The sequence below is a fragment of the Hemiscyllium ocellatum genome, chromosome 47 (assembly GCF_020745735.1).
Source record: "Hemiscyllium ocellatum isolate sHemOce1 chromosome 47, sHemOce1.pat.X.cur, whole genome shotgun sequence".
Classification (NCBI taxonomy): domain Eukaryota; kingdom Metazoa; phylum Chordata; class Chondrichthyes; order Orectolobiformes; family Hemiscylliidae; genus Hemiscyllium; species Hemiscyllium ocellatum.
This window is the reverse complement of record NC_083447.1, coordinates 20,724,956-20,738,378: the sequence shown is the minus strand read 5'-3', so window position 1 is coordinate 20,738,378 and position 13,423 is coordinate 20,724,956. Positions and strand designations below refer to the sequence as shown.

General features: G+C 44.0%; 1 protein-coding gene across 2 annotated transcripts in view; it reads right to left on the bottom strand.

The window, feature by feature from the left end:
• Positions 1–1,648: 1,648 nt before the first annotated feature.
• The window catches only part of LOC132836748 (transmembrane protein 87A-like), a 73,650-nt gene continuing 61,875 nt past the window's right edge, over positions 1,649–13,423 (bottom strand). For both annotated transcript variants that reach the window (XM_060856179.1, XM_060856180.1), the window contains 4 exons: positions 10,777–10,838; positions 8,209–8,261; positions 5,102–5,132; positions 1,649–3,868 (listed from right to left, as the gene is read on the bottom strand). In XM_060856179.1, the coding sequence (XP_060712162.1) occupies positions 3,827–3,868; positions 5,102–5,132; positions 8,209–8,261; positions 10,777–10,838 (188 nt within the window). In that variant the 3' untranslated portion in view covers positions 1,649–3,826. The remainder of the gene's footprint in view (positions 3,869–5,101; positions 5,133–8,208; positions 8,262–10,776; positions 10,839–13,423) is intronic.

Here is a 13,423-nt window from a genome sequence, read left to right as displayed (position 1 = left end):
TCTCCAAATTAGAGACACCCTGCTCCGTGGGTATTTGTTTGTAGAAGCTTTGGCCCTTGCCCAGGAAAACTTCCAAATATTACAGTTCCATAAATAGTACAGAAAATAAACACTACAGACCCATTGCATGTCAATATAATCAAAGCCTGTTAAGAATGTAGATGTGCTTGAAGAAAACTTGCATTCAGAGAGATTTGGATGAAATGGTGCTATACCACGCAGTACCCTAGCACTTAATCCACACAATTTCTGTTTCACTTTATCAGAATGCAGTGACCGAAGGGATGGTGGAAAGGGTGGGGCAGATGATAGAGAGAAAAGGGAAAAGATCCATTTTACATCCTTGGAACTAAAAGGTGTCCAGGTCAACAGTATCAGAAAGGTTACCATGTGATGGCTTGTGACCACAGTTAACCAGGATGTCTCTGCAATACAACTGCAAGTGAATAGTGTCTGATCAGTTGCTGAGTTGGCCCCAAGTTATCAATTTGCAATCATGTTACAAAAACATAATACTGTGCCATCGCACCGATCGAAATGCAAGTTTAGGGGCTTGGGACTGCACTTGAAGTCTAACATCCAGGTCACCAGAGCTGCCCCTGCCCCTCCCAAATTTGGAAGCTTGCTGTCCTCTGTCTCACAATGTCAAAGACCGCTTATTTAACACAAAAAAACAAAGTGCTGGAGAAACTCAGGTCTGGCTCCATCTGTGGAGAGAGAGAGAGAAAGTTAACATTTCAAGTCCTGTGAATGTTCTGATGAACAGTCACAGGATTTGAAACGTTCATTCTGTTTCTCTCTCCACAGATACTGACAGATGGCCAAATTTCTTGAGCACATCAGTGTTTCAGATGACCAACATCTGCAGTTTTGTTCATTGTACAGTTTGAATCATCTGTTCTCTTGGCAAGACTCCCAGACTGAGGTTAGACCTCTTCCAGGATCTGGAAACAACACATTGTTCCAACATGGACACCTGAGCAAGTATCACCCACAGTCCACAGGAATCTAAAACCTTTGCCTTTTTATCATTCTTTCAGGGGATGGAGGTATTAATGGTACAGCCATCATTTAAGACTCATTTCTAACTTGAACTGAGTTGCTTGCTAGGCTATCTCAGAGTTCCCCTTTACTAAAGATCTGGACCTTCCCCAAGGATAGTATTGATCTGGTGGGTTTTTACATCAATTGCTGATGGTTTCATGGTCACCATCACTGAGATGAGCTTTCCAATACAAATTTATTATTCAAATGTACATTCCAGCAGTTGCTGCAGTGGGATACGAACCCATAGTCATTGAGATGTACAGCATGAAAACAGATCCTTAGTCTGGGCCCCTGGATGACCAGCCCAGGCCTCCGGATTATTAGGCCAGTGAGATCACCATTAAGCAGATATTGCTAGCAAGTGCTTACAGCAAGGTAACTGAAATCTGAACTGCACTTATTCAGGACTCCTGCCCTGAATCTATGGAAACCTGGCTGGAAGTGTACCTTTTAAGCATATCGTTTTACAAACATGTAATTGTATAATAATGAACTTCTGCCCTCAACAGCAGAATGCTGTTACACACATCAGATAAGGAGACAGATGAAAATTGATGCATTTTAGCGACAGCTGCACAGAACAGGAATAACGAGCCCAAAGTAGTCAGTGCTTCATTTACCTCAAATAGCAACACCAAATATAGCTACAATAGTTGTTTCATTAAAGACACAATTTTATGAAATGATTTATTGATTCTTCATAGAAACAGTACAAATCTGCTGACAATACCTTTCAATACCAATGCTGTGTTTATCTGATGCGAAGTCAGTAAGCAGTTCACATGCACATCTTTGTGGGTGTAACTGCACTATGTGCAATCTGGAATCAGTCTCAGCTTGTACTGGACAGTCACACTTTGGAATTCCCACCTTTAGTTTGGGCTTCAGATTACACAGTGGCTGTACTTGCGACCTCTCTATGACCAGTTTACAACGTATTGCTGCCAGCCAGTAACAGATGCATCAACCACAGCCGTTTTCTTGTTGCTGACTAAGGATAAACTACAACTCAAACTACGTGTTAATAAAATCGTGAAATAAGTCAACGCATAATATAATTCCCTACAAGGGACAGGCTTTGAAACTCAAGTTTTGAGGAAAACAATGCACAAATAAGGCATCAGAGGCCTGAATCCATCCTGACCCTAATTTGTACTGGGAAAAACATGGCCTATTTAAACTCATGCAAAAAAATGATGCTAGAACAACTGAAGGAAAACTGCACAATGAATCTTTCCACGGTAAAGTTACAGATGGAAGTTCTGCTGCTGTTGAGAAGTTCAATGAAATAACCCTCAATTTAGAGCAACAGGGAGGAAAACAAAGATGACACCCACTTGAAATATTTGGAAAAGTAAATTTAATATGAAATGTCGATTTTGACTGAGGTATTTCACCTCAAAAGCAGCTTAGGTAGTGTTCACTGGCTATTTCACCAGGAACATTGCTGTTAAAGCCAGGGCACACATTCATACACTTGAGACTGGTGACCATCCAGAAACATCTCATGCTGATGTGCTGCTGCAACAGCATTGGAGAGAGTGGAGAAAAAATATCAAAGCACAAATCAAGCAGTTGTGTCCAGATGTCCAGGGCAGTTGGGAGAAAGTTCCTAACCTTCTTGATCACATGTTTCCCAACAGCCATCAGTGGGGAGGAGAGTAGTGTCTTGTATGAGCTATGTGATCTGCTCCTGTAACATTCAGAACAGGGCCTCCAAGAACAGGGCCAAAAATAAATCACCTGTAGAGATACTACACTGTAAGGTTTGTTGGCAAGAGTCACACAGTCACTGCTGTCAGCCATGAACTTTCAGCAGGAAAAACACCCAAGACGGGGAGTCATCATTAACATGTGAGTAATGCATAGCTTGTTAGAGACTCAGAGCATCCTGAGGATGAAATGCCAGCATACAATTCAGAGTTCACAATAATGGTTTCTCTGACATATTACTGAGTTAAGTGTGTATTGGTCAACCTAGAACTCACCTGATGTGATTCAGGTGGGCTTTTTTTGAAGGAAAGCAGCATGTTAGAACAAGTACATTATGCCGTTAAGGTGCAGAAGTGTCCTTTTGAAGGCCACACAAGTTGAACTGTTAAGTAATCATGGACTTGGGTCAGAGGTCAGCCACTACTTTGGGCAAAAATGTACACTTTGCAAACCATTTGCAAATAGGTTTTCAATTACAGACTCCAACAGTGAGTGGCAAGCACTTCCAAGAAAGATGCATGATCGACAAGGATAGAGGGTATTATGCCCTTTCTGGTACTCTTAAATATTGCTGAAATTATTGGCTTTGTTCCTTTTTAATATTGGTCTTTAGTTATGAACAAAAAGCATTTTGTGTATAGACAGGCATGGACGTACCATATCCAAAAATTCAGCCCAACCACCTTCACATACAGGTGGTACATATTTTCCAATGGCCAGGCTGGTTTCATTGGCACCATAATTACTTTGCCCAGCTCGGTCCATCACACTCCCATGCACAGAACACCTTGACTCCAAAGAATTCTGCTGGTGGTATTTCATCGAATTTAAACCGAGTTTCGGAGGAATGGAGTGAAAGTAAAAGCAGTGCTTAAAACAAGAGTTTCATAAAACGGATTAGCCGAGTGGTTCCAAAATGAAAAAATGATGTTTTCATGCCTTTTCAAAAAGCCACAAAGTCAGATGTGCTTTCATTTTCTTTTAAATAAAAATAGCCAAAAGTTAAATCTGTCGCAGAAGAAGATTTGGATTTCAAAAGTAAAGCTTTGCCTGTAACAATTAGCAGTTATTCCATTTTGGAGATTTCAAACTTGGTCGTCATTATTTCCTGAAACAGGACAAAAGAAAATTGAATGAATCACTAGAATTAAAATTGCAAATGTTTAGTTAGCTATGGTTGAGTCTGCCTTGATTTAGTCCAAAATCTGCACAAACCGCTCAATGGATAATGGAATTCTAAGCGCAAATCACATTTCTAAACTTTCTGCACTGCGAGCACAACCTCAAAATGGAGCACACCTGGAAATCAAAAGAATCACCGTTGGGATTTTCCACCAAATGTAGTTGCAGACAGGCTTCCAAGGAGTAGCTAAACATTAAACTTTACTCTTTTGAGCAATTATACCAAAAGAATATTTTAAAAGCTCCAAAATATTAATTTGATAAAATCTGTACTTGAAATATACATTTCTGTATATCTTTACACCATTTTCACTCATTTAAGATTTAATTATTGACAGATACATGACTGAGGCACTGATATAATAGATCTGGGTACATCAATCAGACCACACTAAATTACGAATTCAAATATGATTTCTCTAATTTGTTTTCTCAAATCAAAATTGAACAGAAAGAACCAACGTTTTCAACGCTGCTCAACTGCATTGTTTGCAACGGTTTTTTGCATTTGGCAAAACAAGCGACATTCATCAAACACAAAGGGGGCAAGAAACACCTCCTGAAATGGGTATGATCGGCAGCCAGACTGCCTGTTGTGGTAAACTTAAACTCTACCCCTTGTGCTTTTGACATGTTAAAATGTTTTTTTCCCTCCCACCCCACATAAGAGATTATCCCAAATTCCTGACCACACCTTGCTACTTCAGGTGAAAGATAAGATATGGACTGGAACCACTAAACTGCACTTGGTTTCCACTGTAGAGAGGCTTGAATGCTGTAGTTTTGCCCAGGAATGACAGTAGTTCATGGCTGGTTATCCATTGCTGTGGAATTCTAGTGATATCACTCCTACCCATACCTCAGCTAAGACCCACCAACTCTACCCTGATTAGAATGTAGGCCAAGAGGCTGGTATCTGTTGGGCTCAGTCACATTCAGTTGTGAGCAACAGGATCTCCTGGCACTTCATCTAGTGCTGAGGCATTAGCAGAGTTCAATATGGAACAGTTAAAGATAACTGTTCCAGGCTAACTCCATTCTGAGGAAGGGTCACTCCATCTGAAACATTAACTCTCATTTCTCTCATGCTGAGCATTTCCAGCCATTTCTGTTTCGGTTATGCTTAAAAGTAAAGCAGGCAACAGAAGCGATATTTTACCTCATCTGAATCCAGCAAGGTTGGCAATGCACTGGAAAACAAAATAAGAGGGAGAAAATAAAGAAGCAAAGTTAAGAAAAACAATTGATGAGTCTCTGTTCAGCAGTCATCAATAGTTGGCAAAGTAGGACATAGACCTCAGCAGGTTGTACTCAGGTGAAGGAACATACCCAACCACATAGACACCCCCCCCCCCCACTGTACCCCCTCCTCCCCGCCCTCCACCGCACACGCCCCATGACCCCCCCTCTCCACCGCACACGCCCCATGACCCCCCCTCTCCACCGCACACGCCCCATGTCCCCCCCCTCCACCACACACGCCCCATGTCCCCCCCCTCTCTCTCTCCACTGCACACGCTCCATGTCTCCCCCCCCTCCACCGCACACGCCCCATGTCCCCCCCCCTCCACCGCACACGCCCCATGTCCCCCCCCCTCCACCACACACGCCCCATGACCCCCCCTCTCCACCGCACACGCCCCATGTCCCCCCCTCTCCACCGCACACGCCCCATGTCCGGCCCTCTCCACCGCACACGCCCCATGTCCCCCCCTCTCCACCGCACACGCCCCATGTCCCCCCCCCTCCACCGCACACGCCCCATGTCCCCCCCCCCCTCTCCACCGCACACGCCCCATGTCCCCCCCTCTCTACCGCACACGCCCCATGTCCCCCCCCTCCACCGCACACGCCCCATGTCCCCCCCCCCTCTCTCCACCGCACACGCCCCATGTCCCCCCCCTCTCTCCACCGCACACGCCCCATGTCCCCCCCCCCTCTCTCCACCGCACACGCCCCATGTCCCCCCCTCTCTCCACCGCACACGCCCCATGTCCCCCCCCCCTCTCTCCACCGCACACGCCCCATGTCCCCCCCCCTCTCTCCACCGCACACGCCCCATGTCCCCCCCCCCCTCTCCACCACACACGCCCCATGTCCCCCCCCTCCACCACACACGCCCCATGTCCCCCTCCTCCACCACACACGCCCCTCCACCACACACGCCCCAGGTTCCCCCCCTCCACCACACGCCCCAGGTCCCCCCCCTCTCCACCACACACTCCCCAGGTCCCCTCTCTCTCTACACCACACACGCCCCGTGATCCCCCCCTCTCTCCACCACATGTCCCAGGCTCCCCCCATCCTGCAGTCCATCATTCCTCCCAAACTCTGACTAAACCTGCCGTCCCGAACTTACACTGTCCTGCCTCAACTTGTTCGCTCCCCTGTTCTCCTCCTCGGGGTCTGCACAGCTTGATTCTTTCACTGCACTGGACACTGGGATGCATCGTCAGTCCACCTTGCCCAAGCTGGCCCAGACAGACATTGGTGCTGTCAGTCCTACTCCTTATCACTGCCCAAAACAGCCTGCTAAAGGAGCACGTCATTGGCAAATGCAGGGAGCCAGCAGCCTGTGATTGGAGAAGCAACTCTCCAGCCGTATTTAAATCTACTTTCTTGTCCATTCTTCTGCAAATCATGGACTAACTCTCTGGGAGAAAGTGAGGACTGCAGATGCTGGAGATCAGAGTCGAGAGCGTGCTGCTGGGAAAGCACAGCAGGTCAGGCAGCGTCCGAGGAGCAGGAGAATCAACGCTTCAGGCATAAGTCCTTCCTGACCGTTGATTCTCTTGCTTCTCGGATGCTGCCTGGCTTGCTGTGCTTTACCAGCAGCACACTCTTGACCAAGTCTCTGGGGCTAGAGACACAGTCTCCATGCGCTACATTCTGGCCCACAAGCCACCTGTTCCACAATCTAGTTGTAGAGAAATAACAGACTAATCAATCCCTTGTTAAAGTGAGAACTCTTTCCTTTGTCTTCATAGAAATTTGGTTGAAATGTATAGTGCCTGTCACCCAAGGAAGTTTCAACCTGAATAACATCCAGCATTTCAGATGGTGTTGTAAAGGCATGGGCACAGTGGAGCATCACGACATAAAGCACTAAATGGCCAGTTTGGACAGAACAATGCAGGCTATATGACTGTGGCTGGCATCACAGTTGAGGCCAATCCTGTTCATATACATGCATCTTCTGTACTGTACAGTAACCTGGACTAGAACTCTTGGTTAATTTTTCTACTCCATATCCAAAGATACAGAGATCTATGTCGACATCTCACATTGAGATCAGACAACTGTACATAAATTAGCATTAAAACCAGAGGCCTTCGTGTCTGTACAGCTTAGATCTACACAGGTTGGAACCAGTGTGCACACGATGCTGTCATAGGCACTGCTCAATCTGTAGGGTCAGTTTAAACTGAGTACATTACCACCAAACCAGGCAGGAGAGCCTGTAAATTTAAAATTCATATGAAGAAACAGCAATAAAACCATTCTTTGGCCTCAGACCTCCTTATAGCTGGCCACCATATGGCCGAGTAAAAACAACGCATTTATATAGCGCCTTTCATGACCTCAGATTCCTAGCAAATTAATTAAGTCCTTTTCCAAGTGTAATCAGTAGTGTAATACTGGGAACACTACACACAACCTTAGCTCCAACAATCAGCGATGAGTTGGGTTGAGAGATGAATATTGAGGAGAACGCCCACAGTGGCAAACAGGGTCCTGGTTTAACATCTCATCTTTTAGACTGGACACCCCACAATGCTCCCTCTGTGTGACTTTTGTGGGTCAGCCTTGATTTATGTTTCCTTTTTATTCTTTCAAGGATTGCAGGGATCGGTATTTGATGCCCACCCTTGAACTGGTCAGGCTCTCTCACAGAGTTAGGAGTCTACTACATTGCTGTGGCTCTGGAGTCACACGCAGTTCAGACCAAGTGAGGACAGCAGATTTCCTTCCCTAAAAAGGACGTCAGTAAAACCAGATTGATTTCTAAGACAATTATCAGAGGTTAGAGAGTTGGCATTAGCTTTCTAACAGCTAGCTTTTAATTCCAGATTTTATTGAACTGAAATCTGCTATGGTGGGACTTGAATATGTTTCCATACTAGGCTGAAGAAACTAAGTTGTTCTGAAGAGTCATATTGGACTCAAAAGATTAACTGCAGAAACATGGGTAACCCTCTGAAATCGCAAAACACCAAAGGTGGGACAGTTGGGGAGGAGTGGAGATATCAGCTACAAGAGACTTACACATCAGTCAGTGAGGCTGGGATATTCTCTTCGACCCATTTGAGGTCTTCATCCTGCAAAAATCCAAACATTCATGTTACAGCACAGGGGTCAGTGATCTTTACTTCCCATTGGCTCACCAATTACGTCGGTTTGGCTGCAACAACAAAAAAGTTTTTCAGCTCAGCCAGCACGTTCTACACAGCTAGGATGGTTCATGTATACATTCTCTACACCATGTTCAAAATCACGTGTCTTCCTAAGTCTGGCAATAGAGAGAAAAACCCAAGAAATTCCTCTCCAGTCCAGGACATCATCTGATACTCCAAAAACAGATATAGTTGGAAGCTTCAGAACACTTCACTGAATCTGAAACTTCAACTCTGCTCTCTCCTCAGACAGAGTTGCAGAGCACAGAGAGAACTCTGGCCCAACTCGTCCATTCAGACCAGATATCCGAAATTAATCTGGCCCAGCATTTAACTCATATCCCTCTAAACCCTTCCTATTCATAGAACCATCCAGATGCCTTTTAAATGCTGTAATTGTATTAGCTTCCACCACTTCCTCTGCCAGTTCGTTCCATACACGCACCACCGTGAGAGAGAAAACTTTGCCCCTCAGGTCCTTTTTAAATCTCTTCCCTCTCATTAAAAACCTATACCCTCTACTTTTGGACTCCCCTATCCTGGGAAAAAGACCTTGCCTATTTATTCTTTCTATGTGCATCATGATTTTATAAACCTCTATAAAGGTCACCCTTCAGCATCTGTCTCTCCAGGGAATATAGTCTCAGCATGTTCAGCCACTCTTTATAGCTCAAACACTCCACTGTCCCAGCAACATGTTTGTAAATCGCTTCCGCACCCTTTTAAGTTTAACAACATCTTTCCTTTAGCAGGGAGACCAGAATTGAACTCTGTTCCTAAAATGGCCTAACCAATGTCCTGTACAGCTGCAACATGACGTCCAACTCCTATGCTCAATGTACTAACCAATGAAGACAAACACTTTCTTCACTAGCCTGTTCACCTGCAACGCCACCTCTAGGAACTATGAACCTGTAACCCAAGGCCTTTCAGTTCAGCAGAATACCCAATGACTTGACCATTTCATATAAAAGTCCTACCCTGATTTGCCTTTCCAAAATGCAACACCTCACATTTATCTAAATTAAACTCCGTCTGCCACTCCTTGGCCCATTTGATCAATGTCCCATTGTACTCTGAGATACCCTTCTTCACTGTCCACTACACCACCAATTTTGCGGTCATCTGCAAACTTACTAATATACATCCTATGTTCACATCCAAATCGTTTATATAAATGACAAAAAGCAGTGGACCCAGCATCGATCCTTGAGGACACTGGGGACAGGCCTCCAGTTTGAAAAGTAACACTCCACAATACCATCTCCTACCTTCAAGCCAATTTTGTATCCAAATGGCTAGCTCTCCCTAGATTCCACTGATGTAACTTTGCTAACCAGTCTACCATGCAGAACTTTGTCGAATTCCTTACTGAACTATGTTGCCAGACCTGCTCAGTTTCTCCAGCAACCTGTTTTTCTTTCAGATTTCCAGCATCAGTAGTTCTTGGTTTTATTTTACTTGATAATCCAATGTTGTATTTTAACTTGGAAATTGAACTGGTAACTATTTTCCATCTGATTGACATTTCTGTACGGATGCTAGTCTCTGTAGTGTGGCAGGTTGCAGGGAGTAACACGAAGACCCAGGATATGAAGGTATCCAGAGCAACAAATAGGCCCAACTGAACAGACTGTTTGCTCCCCCATGCTTTTTCACAGCTCCCTGGCTTCAGCTATTTGTAAGCTGGCCAGCCGAATAAGCACCAAATCATCATCTTCAATCTTGCAAAAGTAACAGTGCCTTCTTAAAGTTCAGGAATGGCTGTACCTGTGTAACCACTGAGCCTATTTACACTAATACAGGCTTGAATTATCAAAGTGGATCAATAATGGTATATTGTCACAAATAGACTCAAGTGTTTGATGATGGAGAGGGCAGATGAGGCTTGCTCCAGTCCTGCATATTAAAAGCATTACAGGCAGCACAGGAAGATTTTGGCTGAATCTTATTTTCTAAGAAATCCTAAGAATGCCTGTGTTTGAATTAACATTTTTATTTTCTTATTTTGGAATAAATTAAGAACATTTCTTTTTAATCCCACGCTTACCTCGCTAATGCATAGTGAACAGGGGGAAATCTTACCCCCAAGTGGTGGAATATCAGGGGCACACTAACTGTTTTGCATACACCCACAGAAACTGCGCAGAGTGATTCCTTTTGCACTCAATTGGAAACATTAAGCTCACAGAGACTGGTGGACACATGCACAGATTCAACATGATGCTGTTGTCACCATTTCTCAGAACAGTGGTCCCAACATTTCATGTAGTTAAAATGGACTAACCATGCTTTTTTTCCCCCCCTTGTGTTACAAGCAAGCAGTGTTAAAGACTGAAGTTGTCTCAAAGTGGCTGTAGGGAGAACACCAACAGCAAAGGTCAAACTGATAAAGTAAAAGTTTTTTTGCACTGGATAGCAACAATGAAAACTGACTCACCATTTTGTTGGGTTTGACTGCGCCATTAGACTCCGATTTTATGGGTCTTATCTTCATTCCCTCTGAAGATAGAAGAAATAATTAAAGTATTAATGGTGCCAAAGAATTGAAGATAGTGAACGCAGCTTAAATTTATAAACTGTTGTCCCTCTTGGGTAAACCAGTAGTTGTGACCAAATCATTTCAAACACGTAATTGCTTAGCAATCTCATTAGTAACTGGCAGTGAGGGTTATTTGTTAGACATTGCATTTCGTGGACACACCATGACTGAAAATTAAAGACTTACACCTAGAACCCTTTCCAAGGCCTTAATGTCCAAAAAGTACTTCACTGGTAATGAATAATTCAAGTGTTCTCACTATTGTAAGACAGCAGCCAATTTCTGAACATGTCCCCACAAGCAGTAATGGGACAGTGACCAAACAACCTTACAACCCAGACTCAGATTAGTCTTAGCTCCTTCAAAACTACATTATTGTGACAGGGACAGGAACATTATTCAAATCCAGTGACTTCTCATCAGTTTCAAATGGTAAACCATTCAGCATGTTTTCAGTGGGGGATTTAGAGTATTGTGGTCATGCCATTGAATGTCAAAGGGCAATGCTTAGATGGGTCACTGGCTGGCATTTAAGTGGCGCATAACATACGTGACACACATCAGCCCGAAACTGAATGCAGTTCAGCTAAAAGACACATGTAATGATGATGAATGGCTAGTTAATTAATCCAGAGACCAAGGCAATGTTTCTGAGAACCCAAGTTCAAATCCCACCATGGCAGTTAGTGGAAATTGAATTCAAGAAAAATCTGGAACTAACAGTCTAATAATGACCATGAAACTGTTGCTGATTGTTGGAAAAACCCATCTGATACACTACTCCGGTTCACTGTAGTGAAGAAATTCTGCTGCCCTTATCTGTTTTACCTGTTACTGCTGACCCACTGAAATATGGTTGACTTTTTATTGCTGCCTAGGGCTGGGCAGTAAATGCTGACCTGGGCAGCAATGTCCACATCCTCTGAATGAATTAAAAAACAACATACCCTGAGCAACTCCTGCAGTCCTTCTACTAAAATGAATGACCTCCAACAGCCACAATCATTGTTCTTTGTCCTCGATATGACTTCATCTAGTGAACAATTTTCCCTAGCTTCCTCCTGACTCTAGCTCTGCTAGGGTCCTTGATGCCACATTCAGTCAAATGCAGTCTTGCTGACAGGGTAGTGACTTGCCCCTCTACACTGGAATTCATCTTTTGTCTGCATTTGAATCAAGGTTGTAATGAGGTAAAGAGCCAAATGGTCCTCGCAGAACACAAACTGAACGTCAGAAACAGATGTTGCTTGAAAAGCTCAACAGGTCTGGCAGCATCTGTTGATGGAAATCAGAGTGACCCTTCCTCAGAATGTCTGGAAGTAGTTTATTTCTCTGCAATTGCCACTTATTAGCATTAGTGATTACTTGGGCAGCATGGTGGCTCAGTGGTTAGCACTGCTGCTTCACAGCGTCAGAGACTCGGGTTCAATTCCCGCCTCAGGCGACTGTCTGTGTGGAGTTTGCACATACTCCCCGTGTCTGCGTGGGTTTCCTCCGGGTTCTCCAGTTTCCTCCCACAGTCCAAAAAATGTGCAGGTAAGGGTGAATTGGCCATGCTAAATTGCCTGTAGTATTAGGTGAAGTGGCAAATGTAGGAGTATGGGTCTGGGTGGTTGCTCTTCAGAGGCGTCAGTGTGGACTTGTTGGCAAAGGGCCTGTTGCCACACTGTAAGTAATCTAATCTAAATATTTCTTCTGTAACTTTACTGATGATCGATTAGGCTTGAGGGCAGTACTGGTTGTGATGATGGTGCTCCTTTAAACAAGGTTACATTGCCCTTTGGTTTCTTTCAGGGAGGTTATAAAAGACAACTTAGACTTTTTGGAGTCTGTGAAGGATTTAAGGGCTGATTTGATTATAGCTAACAGATACTACCTTCACTTGTACAATGAAAGGGGAGTGGCCAATTCTCCCAGTTCAGCTTTTCTCTGGTTTTAGCATAGTAGTGTTCTGAAGCTGCTAGACCAAAAGAAGATGACCTATGTTGGTACTCTCTCTCTCTCACATCTCTCCTTCAAGACCATGTTTGATTTAACTTTTTGTGCCTAGGAGGGTTTATGGGGATTATTGCAAGTATTTGGAACAGCATCATTAAGTTAGGATGATCTGCTGGGTTTTCAGACAGGTTAAGTTATTCTGTTCTCTTTTGTTTGTTTCATTCAATAATCTTGTCAATATAATCTTTTTTGTTTGAAACGAAGTGGTTGGTCCAGCTGCATCTCTCCTGGAATATCCACTCGACACCTGCTTAAAACGAGTAAAGTTAGGGTCTGGGTTACATTGTTGACATGTTTTGAGGAATCTAGCCTGGTCCATAACACTGGCCACATTGGATTTGTCCTGTATTTTTGCAGAAAGGACACACCTGAACAATTTTCCACATTGTTGGATAGATGCAAGGAAGATGCAAGATTTTGACACACGGATAGGGAAGGAATGGTGACACAGATCTAAATCAGGATGATGGAACAGTTTAATAAGGGGTACAAACAGTTGTTAAGTACAAAGCCTTTCATATTATGCTTTCAGGGTCCTTAGCCTTTG